We start from the raw sequence: 18,332 nt of genomic DNA, 5'->3' as shown, positions 1-18,332 counted from the left end.
CACTGTACATGTACGTGGTTTAGTCGAAGAAAAAATGAAAACCGAAACATAAACAATTAAAAAACAAGAAGAAGAAGAAGAATAAGAAGAAGAAGGAAGAGAAGGCGCAAGGAGGCGGTGGCAGGCTGATTAGACGGGACAGGGCTGTGTGGGTCGGTCAGCCTTCGTGTCGATGAACGCCGTTTCTGAAATACTCTGCCGTAATGACGGACGCTGATCCAGACGATCCCCCCCCCCCCCCCCCCCCCCGTTTCATTGACTTTTGTTAACATCGACCGCATGGCTATATAGTGAAAATATACATTCCAATGTTTATATAGAGCTATCCTAAAAATACAAATGTGCAAAAGTTGTAAACAAAATGAGATCCTCCGGTGGCAGGGGGGAGGAGCCTTGGAGCCTGGCCACGCCCTCAGAGCCTCGTAGGCTCCTCATCGCTGTCGCTGCAGTTCCCACAGCAGTCCTGAAGGGGGAGATGACAGAAAAGTCACACGGAAAAGTCAAACACAATCAGATATCCCGGCGTACCTCCAGAAAACTTAAACCGCGTAAAACGACTGTACTTTTTTTTTTTTTTTTCGATATTAGGATTCATACGACGCGTCGGCCGGACAAGTCTCTCTGAAACGGGCTGTCGTTATAGAGACGGTACGGAAACGTACCGGAACGAGCGCGTCAATATTGACCCGTCGCTCGTTATGTCGCAGCGCCGTGCTCACCTGTCTCCCGAAGAGTCTCTGCAGCAGGCCCTGTTTGGGCGGAGGAGACGGCTGTCCTCTCCAGTCCAGGTCCGGGGGCACGGAGCCGTCCAGGGTCAACACGTTCAGTTCTTTAAAACACTCCGACTCGATCATCTGAGAGGAATCACACAAACACACGGTACGTCCGTTATTGATCTCGACGTCTGTTTGCGGATTTGAAGATCTGCCCTGCTGGCCTCAAATCTGAAGCACACCCTGATTTACCACTGCGAAAAAGTAAATAAACAATTTCTAGTATAACTATGGGCGAATTCGACTCGTATTTCTCTTTATCAGAGCTTTTAAAACAAATACACGATTATCACGCCTATTTCTGCATACCTGGGACTCGTTTCAAGCTTGAAATCGTCGTACTCTATTGGAAGGTAAGTGAGTTTATTTCTAGGGAGAAGCAAAATTGCCTGCCAACAGAATTTTAGCTACACATGAACCGTTACATAACGTATATAGTTTTATTTAGACGTTAGCACTCTGGTAATTACACGACAAATACAACTTCCTCCTGAGTTTAGACCCCAAGCTTTATCTTAGCTTAGCTAAGCTTCGAGGAGCTAGCTACCGAGCTAGCTGTGCCGCAGGACGAATCCTGACTCGTTTCCTTTTGGGATTATGACGCGTTACACAGGATGTAGAAGCCATTGTCGTGCATGTACGTAGGGAGCAGAAAGCCATTTGGGATTCAGCCTACTCTCAGTCCTGATGATCACCGTTACCATAGAAACAGCTGTAAATACGGGTGTCCCTGAAATACATGGAAGTTGTTGTTTTGTTTGTTTTTTTGTATTACTGAAGCGACTAATTATTTACGCTGCTCAATTTGGGCAGTCTGTCGCTGATCCGTTTCGGTTTTATACTCTGGGTCTCTACACAATCGAGTAGGATAGGAGCATCGTCTGGTAAAACTACCCGGGAGCGTCGACAAAGATGGCGGCCCGAGTCGAGTGGACAGGCTTTAGTAGAAGGGCTTTGGGAGCTCTCACCTCGTTTTGCCAGGGGATGGAGACACTGCCTGTGGACACTTTGCTGTAGAAGGAGTCATCTTTGGGCTCGAGCTCCACCCCCTTCACAGTGGAGAACTGCTCGATGTCCAGCACGTCCTTACAGTAGATGGCCTGAGGCTGAAGGTGCGAAAGGAACGAGAGGACCAAAGTTTTAGCAGAAACAGAACTACGGAGGAAAGAATTTCGGCAGTCACGCTAAAGTGAGGCTCAAAAAGGATATGAAAGCTCTTCACCACAAGCCGTAGCTCATCGGTTTTAACGAGAGGTCGGAATAATAAGACAAATGATTCATTATCAGCCCATTTTTTAAATTTTTTTAAAAGGCACGAATATGACACGCGGCGAAAACGTGTGAGAAAACAGTAAGAGTGTAACCGCGTATCACCCACATGCTAATATATACAGTATGTAAATAAAGAAAAGAAGAGGGTCAAGGACTGATCCCTGAGGAACACCTCAAATAACAGTAACGGCGGCAGGTTGGTCTTTTGTGTAGCGGCGAAGGTACGTATGTTAGATAGGATCGTAAACAGACAAGAGCTAAATTTGTAACGATCTGTGATTTATGCTATCGGAAGCTAGCACTGTAGTAGTAATAAGTTAAAGAAGAAGAAGAAGAAGGAGTGAAGGGAAATCCACACTGCTAGCTGAAAGAGCTGAGAGAAAGATGAAAAGAAAGTTTGAATATATAAATAGGAAAAAAAAAACGATATATATATATATATATATATATGAAAGAGTGGTGACTGATGAGCTGAATAACAAACTATTTCATTCGAGCTCGACTTCACGATTCCCCTCGACGTGAACTTATTTAAGCATTCTCTCCGTAAGAGACTTACATCAGGGATAAAAGGGGCTTCCAGCATGCCGGCTTCCAGTCGTTTGAAGTTGATGGAGCGGAAGATGGGGTGAGCCTTCACCTCCGAGGCGCCTCCCTGACAGCCGAGCCTCTCGTTGGGGTCTTTGACCAGAAGCTGTGGGATTAAAAGATGTGAAGAGGAACTGTTATTTATTTATTTATTTATTTATTTTAATAACCACCTTTCTATTCTGATTCATCTCATCATGAATCGAGATTCTCATTAGCATGATCAGTTCCACATTTCCTGTACCACTTTTCACACCAGTCCCAGACGCTTCAGTCAATCTCTCTCCCTCTCTCTGACAATTTGAATAAAACTTCACCTAGCTAGCTGATTAGCTGCCAGCTCGGATATTATCTTCAGGCCATAACAATCAGCGACGTGCCAGCATGAGGGCCCGGCAATCACACGCTAAAATGCTCTCGAAGGGCTCGTGTGATTTTCTTCTTTAAAACAAGGACTTGGGTAATCAGGGGGAGCACAAAGAGTTCTTTACGCTCCATTTTCTGTTTCGAGTGATGGATTTTTTTCCGAAGAACCGTGTTTAAGACACGCACTGGGCGGTACGTACACAACGGGTAGGATTTTACGGCTCGACTTGGTATAGTATACCGCTAGGGGAGGGAGATTATTTACGATCGCACTCTTATCACCCAAACAAGGAAGCGTTCCCTAGGTTTGAGAACTGGTTCCTCTCGAGGTTCTTCCTCGCCCCTGTCACCTCTGGCTTGCTCGTAGTGCTACATTTTTTTTTAATCGTATAATGACAGAAACGATTTCCGTAACGCTGCTCTGCGGCGCTGTTAAAAAGCGGCCGAGGTGTATAAGGAGTGCGAGGGGACGTCAGGGAGCCGCTGACCATTTCGCAGAGGGACTTGGCTTCCTCCGAGAACTTGCTGGAGTACTCCTCGGCCACCTCTTTGACGAGTCGCTCCACCTCCTCGCGCTTGATTTTCTTCTTACGCTGCTGGAAGGGTGACTGGCCCTCGATCATCTCGTACAGCAGACATCCCAGAGCCCACCAGTCCGGACTGAACGTGTATCGCTCGTTCTTCACCACCTCGGGGGCTGACGAGCAGAACAAATCCATTAGTAGATAGCAAATCGCATATTTAACCGTGAGATATTATTTTGCAATGTGTGTGTGTGTGTGTGTGTGTGGGTGGGTGTGTGTGAGAGATATCTTCAATATGGCGCATCTCTAGAGCTCATCTCTGACAGAAAACCCTTCTGTGCAAGAAGAGACCTCCATTTACTGTATCAAGCTGTGCAGGAAGCCGCTTGTTTATCAAGCCGTTCAGCATTAAATTGCCTCCGTGACTCCGTTACGTTCGAACGGGGGGATATTACTTCGGAATAACTAACGGATGCAGTCAGTGCATCGACGCTTGATGACGCGCCGGTTCGTCCTGACCTGGGAAAGACCTAGAACAAATTCCACCGGGTTCCAAATCCGGAATTCGATTCATTTATTTACTTTTTTAAATAAATAATAATAAAAAAGAATCACCCCACCGACGTGATTATAAATATCCTACATAATCCACTTTATTCCGTCGTGTTCGTTGGTCGTCTTTTATGTCTTCCTTACTCCGATTTTCTCTCTGTTTTTCAATTCCATCCCCACCCACACTATTATAAAGCACAGCTTCCTTGTATAATATTTTTTTCCAAGATTAAACAAGGAAATAAATAAATAATGTACGAGTAACTTTGAGTCTGAGCTGCATTTGGGTTTAATATAACGGTGGATCGCATTGTTACGTTTTATTTTATTTCCGTCACCGGACATGACACGACGCAACGCCGCAAGACATGACGATTAAAAACAAGAGCGGGGGGTGGGGGGGGGGGGGGATCAATATCTTAAAATCTGAGATTAACGACACTAGCGTTAGATGTTTCTGTGAGTCGTTCCATCGTGATCGTGAGTTACAACTAAAACGAAAAGGAATTGCACGTCATGTTTACATGCAACAATATAAACAGACATCGACGGATAGATATAAATATATAAAGGGAGTTAAGCAAGAGTTGCCTCATATACAAAGAGACACTCGACCGAAAAAGCTTCTGATCTGAAGTTGTGGGATTAAACGTTTGAAATCGGTGTCGCAGACAAAAATATAATCGACGTATTCATTTGTTTCTACAGAAAACGGACGTTTTATTTTCGGAAAAAAGTATTCTTGTTAAACGGACGACTCGGAGGGAAATATTTCCGAAACGCGGCCGATGAGTGTCCGGCGTCGGCGGGGGCTCCTTTAATACGGTTTAAAAATCATCTCGGGGAAATTCCTCAAGAGATCGGGTCGATAAAAATAAAGAATGAGTGCGTCTAAACTTTTGACCGGTAGCGTGTGTATATATACATACATGCACTGAACCGAAGGAAAAGCTGACCTGTCACTGCAAAGAAACACGATCGGACCGTTAACGCATCCAGAACGCTTCTTAAATCTTTTCATGTACCTGCATTTATCTACCCGAATGGTAGAAACTTGTCAATGTGCAAGTATTCACCCATGTTGCCGTGGTGTTGTTGTTTTGTTTTTTTTGTTTAAAAAAATAAATAAATAAGACATGTATATCAAGTCAAACGTGTGGCTTGCTAATGAAGAATTACACCTCATTAGCAGATCAGCTATTATATCCAGAGTTTAAAGCCTTTAAAGACTTTATTGCTCTATTTTGCCCCCAAGTGGAACACCGGGTCTTTTTTTCCCCACCAAAATCTTCCGACTGAATTACAATCCAGAACACGCTCTTATTTCCGAACAGGGATTTTATGTTCATTTGATGGACCAGATTAACCTTTAAAGTAAGCCTGCGATGAACAATGCTGTATATTTCGAAACTGGTTCTTACCCATGTATCCCACAGTGCCTACGCGCCCTTTAATCGTCTGGCCCTCGGGTACGTGCACGGCCAGGCCCAGGTCTGATATGCGTATGTGACCTGAGGGGAAGAAAACGGAGCAGAACAGTGAGCCGTGTCAGTACATGACAAACATCGTGACGTAATAACTTGCTTAATCCTTCATGTTCCACAAATGTCAAGTTCTGTCTGAGTCATACAATTTATTGCACGGATATCTACGCGTCGTGGCGGTCGTAAAATACCGCGTATGCATTTGTGTCCTCTCTGAAACAGGATCTGTGATTTACTCGCCACTTGGATCACAGAGAACGAGTTTAAACGTGTGGTTATATATCGTTACAAGATCCCGTTCCTCACGGAATACCTTGCAAGCCGTTAATATCCGTGTCTGGTGCGACAGGGCCGCGTAAATAAATAAATCAATCAATCAATCCTCCGTGACGTAAAGAGCCACGGAATCATATCCATAGACTCCGGCCGCTTCCAGGGAGGTCATTCCTTTCCTCTTTTTAGAAACGTCCCTGCTCGACTCGCTGCTCAGTGAAGCCACAGGGAGGATCGGATGTCGGAAACGAATCTTCAGAGACGTCCCCGGAGACGTCCTGGCTGCCACCGTGGTGGTCAAGGGCAGGACGCACGCTGTCGGCTCGGTGCCGGACAGTGTCGTCGGACTACAAAGTGTTTTGCAGGATCTGCGAGGAAACGTAGTGCACTCTACGCCCTCTTGTGGTGTGCTCGTGTAACAGATTGTAATCGGACAAACACTAGAGTTACTTTAAGACTTACATCGACTGTCCTCAGCAATAAACAACAACAACAACAAACACCAAGTATATAAATATTAATATAAATAGATGCAGAAATGTTTTGTTTTTTTATTGGTTGTCGTTTTTGTTTTGTATGAAACAGAGAAAGATTTACCATGGTCATCCAGCAGTATGTTTTCCGGTTTCAAATCCCTGAGGAGAAAAAGAAAAGAGGAAGATAAAAAAGAGCGAGGTTAGAATATATCCCCCCCCCCCGCGAGTTTGAACGGACGGCACGGACACGGACGCGGCTGACCTGTAGACTATCCTCTCTCTGTGCAGGTCCTCCAGGCCGCAACAGATCTCGGCGGCGTAGAACACCGCTCTCTTCTCGTCGAACCCCGCCTCCCCCATGTGGTAGATGTGAAACTTCAGATCTCCTCCGTTCATCAGCGTGAGAACCAAGCACAGCGCGTCTTTCGTCTCGTAGGCGTACGCCAGACTCACCTTGGTAAGAAAACAGCACGGTTATCAGTGCGGGTTCAACGTTTTCGCCCTGACTTGGTCGTCTTCTGATTTCCCACCCACCGCCCATACAACCGTCATACGGCGACGACCGACCGGGGAAGATTAGCGTGAACGCGTGCGTCTTCTGAGACCTTTTTCCAAAGTACTACCTGCCCTCGTCCACATACACGAGCTCACAGAACCCGAACGATTGGCTAGTGTCGCTATGATTGACAAGGGAGAGACAGTATGCCCCTCCCACCCAGTCAGCACGGCTAATCTCGCCTCCTCCTAGTTCCGGTTCATCCCCTGAACTGGAGATCGGGGCTCTGTGCAGGACGCTCGAGTTCTTCTACCTTCTTCCAACCTTCACACGCCGTGTCACAGACGCGTCGTCATGCTGGAACAGCGTTTGGGATTCTTAGTTCTTAGGGAGATCGTAATGCTATATATTATAAAGTATAGATCTTTGGGGGGAAGAACCGCGTACGGGCGTGACGGTCAGGAGGATTTTATTCTTCTTTACGTTTTTATTACTTTCCTTTTTCTTTAACCCCTTATCGGATCTGTTCACGGGGGGGGGGGGGGGGGGGGGGGGGGTGACGTTATCCGGTCTTATTATCTGTCAAGTTCTGGAAAAGGGACAAAAACCTTTAAATAAAACGTAAATCATTCAAAAAGATGAGAACACGTCCCACGATAGCGTATGGAAATACTTTCCACGCGTTATAACGAACATATTAACACGGTTAAACGCCTGGACCGGTCATAAAAGGTCCGATTCAAGGACTCCGAAATGCCGAGATGGACGAAACGAGGCGGTGTTTCGTTCTCGGGGTGATTTATTTATTTATTTCCCATAGCCGCCGCAGTCGCGACGCGAGATGCAAACAAGATAACGGACGCTCGTGAACCTCACGTGAACCAAGTCTGTGGTCGAATCCAAAAAAAAAACAAAAACAAAAACAACAAAAAAAAAGAACTAAAAAAAAATACTTACGACGAACCGACTGTTGACTTTTTCGAGAATCTGCTTCTCGTTCAGGGCCATGGACTCGCCTTTCCTCTTTTTGATCCGTTTCTTTTCCAGCTTCTTACAGGCGTACATCTTCCCCGTCGCCCGCACCTGGCACGCGCAGACCTGGAGTACGGGAGAAACGGAGAGGGAAGCGGATGAACGGTCCCGTGTGCTTCGGGAAAGCTTCTTGTACAAGAAATCGCTCTTTCGTGGTCATCGTCAAAGTCGTTCGATGTCCGTCGGAGTTCTTTGAACAAAGTCGGCACGGAAGCGCGGCGGCACAGGACACCGCTCACGGCTAAGCGCGGCGTGGAAGTAAACCTTTCCACGTAGGCCCGCTCGGTTTATTATGCGCTAGGACACGTCTAGGATATAGATCTCTCTATATCCTAGACGAGAAGACAATCGAGTAAGTAAAACGGTCCTGTGGTATTATCGTACGACGAGCTATTGCTTACAGAACATCAGAGGTATTTCTTCGGCGTGTATGAAGACTTCTACATGCGCTTTATTTACGTGTGAGATATACAGTACACTCCTATATACGTACACTTTTCACATCTGTCGAAACAGAGAAATGAAACTTACCTCGCCGAAGCCGCCCTTTCCCAATACCCTGTACTGTCGGAATGTGTTTTTTGTAACTGGCTGTCTGTTAAAGAGAGAAAGAAAGACATCACTACCATCACAGCTATCGGTATCAAAATACACGCTTTATAAACACCGAGTGTAAAGATCACGACGGGGATTTTTCATATCCATTCGATTTGTTTATTCTTTTTGAATGACTTTGACGCAGGCTGGCGCTTTTTTTTTTTCTCTCTCTCTTCTTTTTCCTCCTCTCGAGCCTTTATTTTCTTTCCGTAAACAAACAGCCGGGTCCGGGGGGTTCACATCTGGTCTGCATGAGCGCCGGGCTTCGTAAATAAACCTCGGCACCCGGAGGGATTATCCCGAGCTTCCCGGGAAGAGTAGAAGGATTCGACGTCACGTCGTTTCCGTCGCGCGGTGTTCCCACCAGACGGAGGACGTGGGCGGGCGTGGGGGAATTGGGTTTAAACGCGACTTTTCGCGAGCGTTTGAGGAATCCGCTACGGCTAGCCGGACGAAGCTGCGGGGCGCGGTCGTACCTCTCGAGCCATTTCCACTGTAGGAAGCGGTTGAAGAAGATGCTGTCGAGGTAGTCGGCGAAAGGGGCCACGCTCAGGTAGTCATGGATCAGTCTACAGCACACACACACACACACACACACAAAGGAAAATGAAGAAATATGTCATATCAACTAACAAATACGTGCAGATATAGTCTTGTAACGCAGACTCACTTGGTGCACTCCATGAAAAGCTCTTTACACGCATCCTGTTCCAGGCACTCGGCGCATTTAGACACCATCTCCTCCGCCACCTCGGGGACGTGGTCCTCTGACTGCACACACACACACACACACACACACACACATACACGCGAACACGTTCGTCTTACTCATGAGGACCGCCCATCGACAATTATGAACGCCGCTAATGAACCTTACGTCTAAATCCACATCGAACCCCAAGCTTAACCTCTTTTAGTTTTATAAGTAAAATTAAAAAAAAATGTTCTCACGGGGACCGGCCAAACGTCCCCACAATTCAAACCGGTTAGACATTCCTATCCCCGTGAAGACGTGTCGTCTCGGCGAACGGTTTAAGTCAAAGTTGACCGGACTCAAAGAAATACCTTTGGATTTAAATACTTTTCGAGGAGCTCCTGTCCGCACACCTTCCTCTTCTCGTCTGGGGTTACTTCATACTCCGCCTACAAACGAGACGAAAAGACAAAATCGGGTCAATATTACACAAGAGAAGCGGAAATGTGCCATGTGCCAGAAACACCTTCGGTTAATGAGCTAACCAGAACATCGAGAACTTATAATAAGAACTTATAACTTAAGTTATGCTTAAAAAAAGTTTAAAAATGAGAAATAATAAAATAAGGATCCAAAAACGTCTTTTGCGGTTATAAAGTTGTAACGAAGAAGTGTAACACATCCATGCTATCAGTCCGTCAAACGATCAGTGATCGCCGTGGCCAAAAAGAATTTTTTCCGCGTCTTTGCAGAAAACCACTCGAATCGGCGAAATCGCAACGGTACGGAATTGTTTTGCGCGGTCTTTCGGTGATGTCGTCTGTTGCTAAGCGATACCTTTTAGCCGTACTCGTGTTCGACGCACTGGAATCGGAGACGGCTTTGGCCGATCGTGTCGTGATGACGTGACGTGACGCGTCCCGGCCCCGATCTGCGAAAATCTGCGGGGGGGGGGAATTCAGAAAAATCGCACGCTCCTCGGAATATTCCGGAGTTTCCTTGATTTGGCGTTCGTTTCTCCGATCGCGAATCCTGGAGGGGCGGACACGGACGCTGACAGACTGTGATTGGCTAGTGTTGTTGGGATTGAGAAAGAGAAAGCCCCTCCCACTCACACAGCCAATCGATTTTGCACTTCCGCCTCCCGTCCGGATCCGATCTCAAAACTCGATTTTTAAAGTGATTTTTGTACTTTTTAAAAAAATTTTTTTTAACAATCACAGAATGGAAACATCTGACTTGACGCTACAATTTTTTTTTATGTATGAAAACCTGTTTCTCGGCAAACCTATACATCCTCGTTCACGTCTGGTAGAAACGTCTTCCGGTATCACGATGTAATATCTTTTTTTTTTTTTGCATTTCCTGCACAAAATGTCGACGTGGCGTCACGACTTCCTCTCCCACCGACTACAGACGAGAACTCCGCGCACCGCTCGACCACAACACAGCCAGACTTCTGAGCTCAAGCAGATCTACAGGACACCCAGAGCGCAGACTCTTCATTCCAGCTCTGATTAGATCAAATCAGATCAACCGGACTCAGTGCTACACTCAGACAGAAGATCTGACACCGAAGAGCTTCGGTGTCGGACTAACACGCACGTGGCTCTTGCTTAACGGGTCGATACTTATACACTTGGAAAGCCCCTCCACGTGAAGACACGTTTCATCGTCCTTAACACTTTACCATCACAGCTAACATGGTTTCTTATCGCAAGCTGGCAGCTACGTTGGAAATGAGTGAATAGCGATGGTTGTGGTTTGTCTGTGTGGGTGGAAGCTTGCGGGTAAAAAGATAATATTTATATACGGATGTAGCTCGGGAGACTCGGACGAGTTTCAGCTCTCGCTCGGGGCTGGGCAGCGTGACGATGACACGTTTCAGGCATGTGGTGGTACTATATTTATGGTTAGAATTCACACCAGTGGCGTGACACGGCCTGACGCGAAACCTGTTACTATTCCTGTTACGGTCTTATAGCACAGCGACCGGCTAACAATCTTTTAAAACGTATTAACGTCACGCTTTTTTTCTTTCTTTAACGGAACATCCGTGAGTTCCTGTTAGCGCTCACGTCAGAGCAAACCGAAAAAAAAAAAACTGTCTGCAAAACAAACAAACAAACGTTAAAATGAGGTTGACGATATGTTTCGTCAATGCCTACGAAGACAAAGAAGATTACGTTTAAAAAAAAAAAAAAAAAACACGTCAAATCGGCGGCATCCGTTCAGTACCATTTGATCTGTGATTATAAAAAAAACGTTTAAAAAAAAAAAATACATCTCCATACCAACGATATCTCAGAAAAGTGTATCGCGTAATCATTTATCACGATATCGACATCACATCGATATATCGCCCGGCCCTATTTTTAGTCAGAGGTTTTTTACACAGTGTTTACATTATGGTGACAGACGGCACATCACAAATGTTTTTTTTTTTTTTTTTTTAAAGAAAACAAGCACACCGAACAGCTTTTATTACCTCTATATAAAGCCTAATTTACCTACACACACACACACACACACACACATAAATATATTTAAACAGAATGTTATACAGACTACCAATACATAACAACCCTGCTGAAAAAACCCCCCCAAAAAACAAAAGAAACCATTGCAGAAATCCTAATGGTTTCCACTACAAATACCATTACAAACCATCATCCAACCATTAAAACTGTATCCATTACAGGTCCTTAATGGTATCCACCAGTCATAACATGCCACCAATAGAAGGCAACAAATTACTAGTAGAGACCCACAGATTAGACCATTAGAGTTTCCATTAAAACCAATACGATTCTCATTACAACTTCTATATTGGTTTCCATTGTTTGTTTCGTTTTTCCAGCAGGAAATGCTAAGACAATTTATCTAGCTATCTGACCACTAGTAATGCTAACGGACTCGATCTGAGATAGGCCTGACTACGCGATACAAGCGGAGCTTGGTTGTCTCGGTGTTTTATTTTACGCTTGAAACCGTGCTCCTGCGGTCAGCTTTGTGCTGTGTATGCGCCATGGGACGTGCACGGTCCTGTTTATGGAAAGTTGTGTAACGAGGCACGGAAAGATGAAGATTTGTTTAAGACCGTCGCTTCTGGACTATTAAGGGCTTCATGGGAACACGGACATGCCTCCCGTTCCACGATCTAAACCGGCGGTCAGGGTCTTACCACAGCATCCAGAAACTTGACGCAGCGCCTCAGCTCCGGCCGGGTGTCGCAGAACTGGCGGAAGAGCGTGCGCCCGATCGGCTGCCTCTCGCACAGGCTGTTGTAGTCTTTTTCTGTGGAAGTGACACGTGATGGGAATCGATGAGTAAGCATGTTAAAAGGGAGGCTTAATAACACACACACACACACACACATTACGGTGGCGTACACAGATGCGCAAAGCAAATGAGTAAATATCATTGCAGCCAGTCGATGAACACGATAAAAATCAATAGCACTCTCCTCTCTTCCTCCTCTCTCTGCCTGTAAAAGAAACCTCAGGGACACGACCATTACTAGACTCCGATGGAAAAAACAAAACAAAACAAAAAAAAAAACAACAACGCAAAAACCATCGCGAGCATCACCAACATCAACATCAACATCCTACCGCAGGCCGTCTCCGAGCGTGACATTTGCTCGTTTTACGCAACAAATGCATGGCCATGAATACTAGCACCTGCGTCTCAATGTTTTGTTTTTTTTTAAAAGGTTGGTTTTTTTTGTTTTTTACAGAACGCAGGCGGTTCTGTAAAAAGGGCACTCGCGAGTACACACTTTGACACCGAGCTCGGAGCTACGCTGGCGGTCCGTACGGTAAGAGCGGCATGCAGGGAATTGGGGGGGGGGGGGGGGGGGGGGCTGGGGGCGGATTTGCATGCGCTGCTCAGGTGGACAGTGAAAGGTTCCAGGGTTTTACCGAGGCAAATGGGAATGTGTGCGCGCCTACATCAGCTCAAGCGGCCGTGTGTGGGAGGCTGGTATTGATAGCAGCGCTGCATAAATATGTCGAAAGCTCTCGAGCCCTTCCTGCTCAGCTAGAACATCTACAGGTGCAATCTACTTATTTATTTATTAATTTATTCCCACCCGCCACCCCCCTCTCCCCTCCGCCACTTCACGGCCCGCGTCGAACGTCAAACGCCAGGATGCAAAGCGTCGCTTTTCTTTATTTACAAAAAAAGGTTCTTTGGTGGGAATCTGTTCGAAAGTAGATCGGGTTCTCAAAGACGGAGACGGATCTACCCAGACGGTACGTCTACCTGACGGGCGGATCCGGACGACCGTGACGGATTTCTCGGAAATATATACCGTTTAAACCTTAATGATTACGTTTAAAGTGAGTCCTGACCCGCTCTGACTCTCCGTCTGACCATGTGATGCTAAAATCAAATCTGGACAGAGAGAGGGGGTGGGGGTGGGGGAGGAGTGTGGGGGGGGGGGACCTGATGCCATGAAGACAAATTGGAGGCTCGTTAACAGTCGGCGTATACAACAGCCACATTGACTGAAGGCCCTTGGGCCCTTGCGTGGAAGCCGAGGGCCTATTACGGCTCGACGAGCGGAAATCTAATCTGTTCATATCAGATGCTAAAAGGTCAACAGTTAGTCGTGTTTGTGCCTGGAGGAGATGCGATGGTTCTTAAGAACGACGGGACGGGAGCGGCTGTGTGGAAATGAAGGAAAGAATGAACAGAAATGAGAAATAAATGAATTTAAAACAAACAGCTTTCACACAGCTTTCCCAGGCGTTATAGGATCATTCTTTTTTACCCGTCTTTCTTGGTATCGGCCCAGATACGGATCCTGGATATCGGATCGGCGCCGTCTCTAATCATAACCCGTGGAGAAACATTAGGCATAAAAAAAAAATTCATATTGGCACACGCTATTCTGCTTTTTTTTTTTTTTTTTTTGTCTTTAAATGTGGAAGCTGAACGTTTCCGGATTTGTTCAGCAAAACGTCTGGATTAAATAACCAGGGTTCACCCATTAAAGTCTGATCAAATGTGACTTTAAGGACGTCGTTTTCTAAGGCTGTGCTTCTACTTTTGTTACAGGGGTGTAAACCACAACCCCAAAAGATTACTGCTATTATCAATAATGTCAACTGGAATCTAGAGACAGTTTGATTAAAAATGGCAACATACTGTAATATATAAAATATTCAAAAAGATTTTTGGAATCGTTTGTTTGTAAATGAATCTGTACTGTAGGGGTCAATTACATACAGCGTGAGACAGTATTTACTGACTTGTTGACTTACTGACTTACCGACTCAGTCTTGATGACTCACTGATTTACTGACTTAATGACTGAATTAATGACTAACTTACTGACTCACTGACTAACTGACTCACTGACTTAATGACTGACTTAATGACTAACATACTGAATCACTCACTAACTGACTCGCAGACTTAATGACTGACTTAATGACTAACTTACTGAATCACTCACTAACTGACTCGCAGACTTAATGACTGACTTAATGACTAACATACTGAATCACTCACTAACTGACTCGCAGACTTAATGACTGACTTAATGACTAACTTACTGACTCACTGACTAACTGACTCACTGACTGAATTAATAACTAACTTACTGACTCACTGTCTTAATGACTGACTTACTGACTCACAGACCTACTGACTCACAGATGTACTGACTCACTAACTTAATGACTGACTTAATGACTAACTTACTGACTCACTGTACTGAATCACTGACTAACTGACTCACTGACTGAATTAATAACTAACTTACTGACTCACTGACTAACTGACTCACTGACTGAATTAATGACTAACTTACTGACTCACTGTCTTAATGATTGACTTACTGACTCACAGACCTACTGACTCACAGACGTACTGACTCACTAACTTAATGACTGACTTAATGACTAACTTACTGACTCACTGTACTGAATCACTGACTAACTGACTCGCAGACTTAATAACTGAATTAATGACTAACTTACTGACTCACTGACTAACTGACGCACTGACTGACTTAATGACTAACTTACTGACTCACTGTCTTAATGACTGATTTACTGACTCACAGACGTACTGGCTCACTGACTTAATGACTGACTTATTGACTGTCTCACTGACTAACTTACTGACTCACTGACTTAATGACTGACTCACTGACTTAATGACTAACCTACTGACTCACAGACATACTGACTCACAGACATACTGACTCACTGGCTTAATGACTGACTTACTGACTCAATGACTGACTTAATGACTAACTTACTGACTCACTGACTCACAGACGTAATGACTGACATAATAACTAACTTAATGACTAACTTACTGACTCACAGACTTACTGACCTAATGACTGACTTACTGACTCACAGACTTAATAACTGACTCACTGGCTTAATGACTGACTTACTGACTCAATGACTGACTTAATGACTAACTTACTGTCTCACAGACGTAACGACTGACATAATAACTAACTTAATGACTAACTTACTGACTCACAGACTTACTGACCTAATGACTGACTTACTGACTCACAGACTTAATAACTGACTCACTGTCTTAATGACTGATTTACTGACTCAATGACTGACTTAATGACTAACTTACTGTCTCACAGACGTAACGACTGACATAATAACTAACTTAATGACTCACTTACTGACTCAGACTTACTGACTTAATGACTGACTTACTGACTCACAGACTTAATAACTGACTCACTGTCTTAATGACTGATTTACTGACTCACAGACGTACTGGCTCACTGACTTAATGACTGACTTATTGACTGTCTCACTGACTAACTTACTGACCCACTGACTTAATGACTGACTCACTGACTTAATGACTAACCTACTGACTCACAGACATACTGACTCACTGGCTTAATGACTGACTTACTGACTCAAAGACTGACTTAATGACTAACTTACTGACTCACAGACGTAATGACTGACATAATAACTAACTTAATGACTAACTTACTGACTCACAGACTTACTGACCTAATGACTGACTTACTGACCCACAGACTTAATAACTGACTCACTGGCTTAATGACTGACTTACTGACTCAATGACTGACTTAATGACTAACTTACTGTCTCACAGACGTAACGACTGACATAATAACTAACTTAATGACTCACTGACTCACAGACTTACTGACTTAATGACTGACTTACTGACTCACAGACTTAATAACTGACTCACTGACTTAATGACTGACTTACTGACTCACAGACTTAATAACTGACTCACTGGCTTAATGACTGACTTACTGACTGACTGACTCACAGACTCGCCCACAGACAGACTCGCTCACTGTTTCTAATCTTGCCCCCAACTTCAAATGTCTTGGGCCGAGACAGTCCGTGAAATTAGCAAGGTCTCGGGGGTTCAGGTGGTGTCAGTGGCTTTGTCCCTGAACCTGCGGATGGGTTTCCCCCCGTATAAATGTTCTGTCAATGTCCGGTTATGTCAAGATGCCCTGTTATGATTCTGCTTCCGCTTCGACCTACCGATACCGAACGTCATTTCACCACTGGATATAAACGATCTCATCTGTGCCTCTCGTTCCTATGACACGTGTGCTTGGCTTGTTTCAGCTTGTTTATATCTAAAGGCAATAAAAAAAAATAAAAAATTTCAACACCACGGTCCTTCACTGGAGAAAGGTCTGAGGACCCGTGTTCCGCCGGAATCGACCGAAAGAGTTCCCAAACATCTCGTTCTTACTAATGTACGATAATATTTCTATAAATACTGGCGTGTGAGGAGGGTTTCTTCAGAAAAAGCTTTCTTTCCACGCTGACGAAGGTTAATCTTAATTTACAATAGTGCCAAAGGAGTAGAAGGAGGAAGTGTGTCAGCCAGCGTAAACAGGACAAAGGAAAACCCATTAATGGGCAAAACTGCTGACCGGGTCCATTTATTACACAAAACTTATCAGGAATTTCCTCGCGTTATGCCACACAGGAAGAACACGCTACACAGGCTCAAACAAGGACAAAGTCACTCATCCATTCTGAAGACGAGGATATAAAAACCACTGTTTTAATCAACAGTCGGGCCTTTCATGGAGAAAAAAAAATCTTTATTCAGGAGCGTCAAATAAAACTACTACAGAATTTTATTTATAGCTTGTTTCGGTGCTCGCAGTAAAAAAAAAATAAATAAAATAAATAAATAAATAAGAGGCGTCACGTTGCAGCTCTGCTCCCTTTGGCGTGCAATATAAACCCTCCTAGATAGAGCTGAACTGCACGCCCTGGTTGGGCTAATTACAGACACTCGTATCCTGAAGGAAAAGTCTCCACTCCTACCCGTCAGTAACAAAGCGCCCATTGTGTAGAAGATATTCATAAGACATACGTGATAGGGGGGAAATAATAATAATAATAATAACAATAATAATAACAGGAGCACTCTGTTTATGGCTTTATGATGAAAATGATACGAACGCCGCGTCGTTATTACGCGTTGGACGTATTCGTCCTCAGGCACTTTTCAGTAAATGCTATTAATTACGCGGTAACTAAATATGAATTCTTCGAGAGAGCGAGGGACGTAATAAAATTCTTTGTTTTTTAATCTGAATTTCGCCGCTAAATGGAAATATATATATATATATGTATCTATATATATATATATATACGTACGAAACAAAACACGACCAGGTGTGGCGCGAAAGGGGGGAAAAAAATAATCCACGATGCAGCGGTGCGATTCGGAGTTACTGTCACCGCTTCCGAAGTGGATTCTTTTCTTATAACGTCACACCCTCCGACACCTCAGCGACTGACCGACGTTTCTCTATTTATTTATTCGCGAACGGGCGGACGTTTCCGTTGACGAATTCGACTTCCTGTTCTCCTGGCTGTTACAAAGCGCCGACGCTGGAGACTCCTCGAACAAACGCTTGAACGAACCGCGTCGCCACGTCCACCGTCTTATCTGTTAAATAACGGCACGTTTTTAGATCGGTCTGCGAAACGTTTCAGACTCGTGTCCCCGCGAACGAGCCGTTACCGTAGTGACGTCTACGTACGGAATCCGGGCCGGCGTCTGGCCGGTTTTCAGGTTTTTCCGGAATCCGACGACGCCGTGGTATGAGATCAGAACAGGACAGAAAAAAAAAATCGACTTCCTACTCATCCGAAATCACGCTACGCCGAACTGAACAAACACGACG

The 18,332-nt window shown here is 44.7% G+C and overlaps 1 protein-coding gene across 1 annotated transcript in view; it reads right to left on the bottom strand.

Annotated features, from left to right (window-relative positions):
* Positions 1-234: 234 nt before the first annotated feature.
* grk6 (G protein-coupled receptor kinase 6) overlaps positions 235-18,332 on the bottom strand; it is a 32,316-nt gene continuing 14,218 nt past the window's right edge. The window contains exons 3-16 of the mRNA XM_017492207.3: positions 12,312-12,424; positions 9,499-9,576; positions 9,104-9,204; positions 8,910-9,002; positions 8,368-8,431; positions 7,762-7,902; positions 6,571-6,761; positions 6,430-6,467; positions 5,497-5,586; positions 3,488-3,696; positions 2,605-2,739; positions 1,742-1,879; positions 720-854; positions 235-463 (exon numbers count right to left, since the gene is read on the bottom strand). Coding sequence (XP_017347696.1) covers positions 413-463; positions 720-854; positions 1,742-1,879; positions 2,605-2,739; positions 3,488-3,696; positions 5,497-5,586; positions 6,430-6,467; positions 6,571-6,761; positions 7,762-7,902; positions 8,368-8,431; positions 8,910-9,002; positions 9,104-9,204; positions 9,499-9,576; positions 12,312-12,424 — 1,577 coding nt within the window. The 3' untranslated portion in view covers positions 235-412. The remainder of the gene's footprint in view (positions 464-719; positions 855-1,741; positions 1,880-2,604; positions 2,740-3,487; positions 3,697-5,496; positions 5,587-6,429; positions 6,468-6,570; positions 6,762-7,761; positions 7,903-8,367; positions 8,432-8,909; positions 9,003-9,103; positions 9,205-9,498; positions 9,577-12,311; positions 12,425-18,332) is intronic.

Source organism: Ictalurus punctatus, chromosome 18 (genome assembly GCF_001660625.3).
Source record: "Ictalurus punctatus breed USDA103 chromosome 18, Coco_2.0, whole genome shotgun sequence".
NCBI classification, from domain to species: domain Eukaryota; kingdom Metazoa; phylum Chordata; class Actinopteri; order Siluriformes; family Ictaluridae; genus Ictalurus; species Ictalurus punctatus.
The sequence above is the reverse complement of the archived record's forward strand: the minus strand, read 5'-3'. Positions and strand labels throughout refer to the sequence as shown.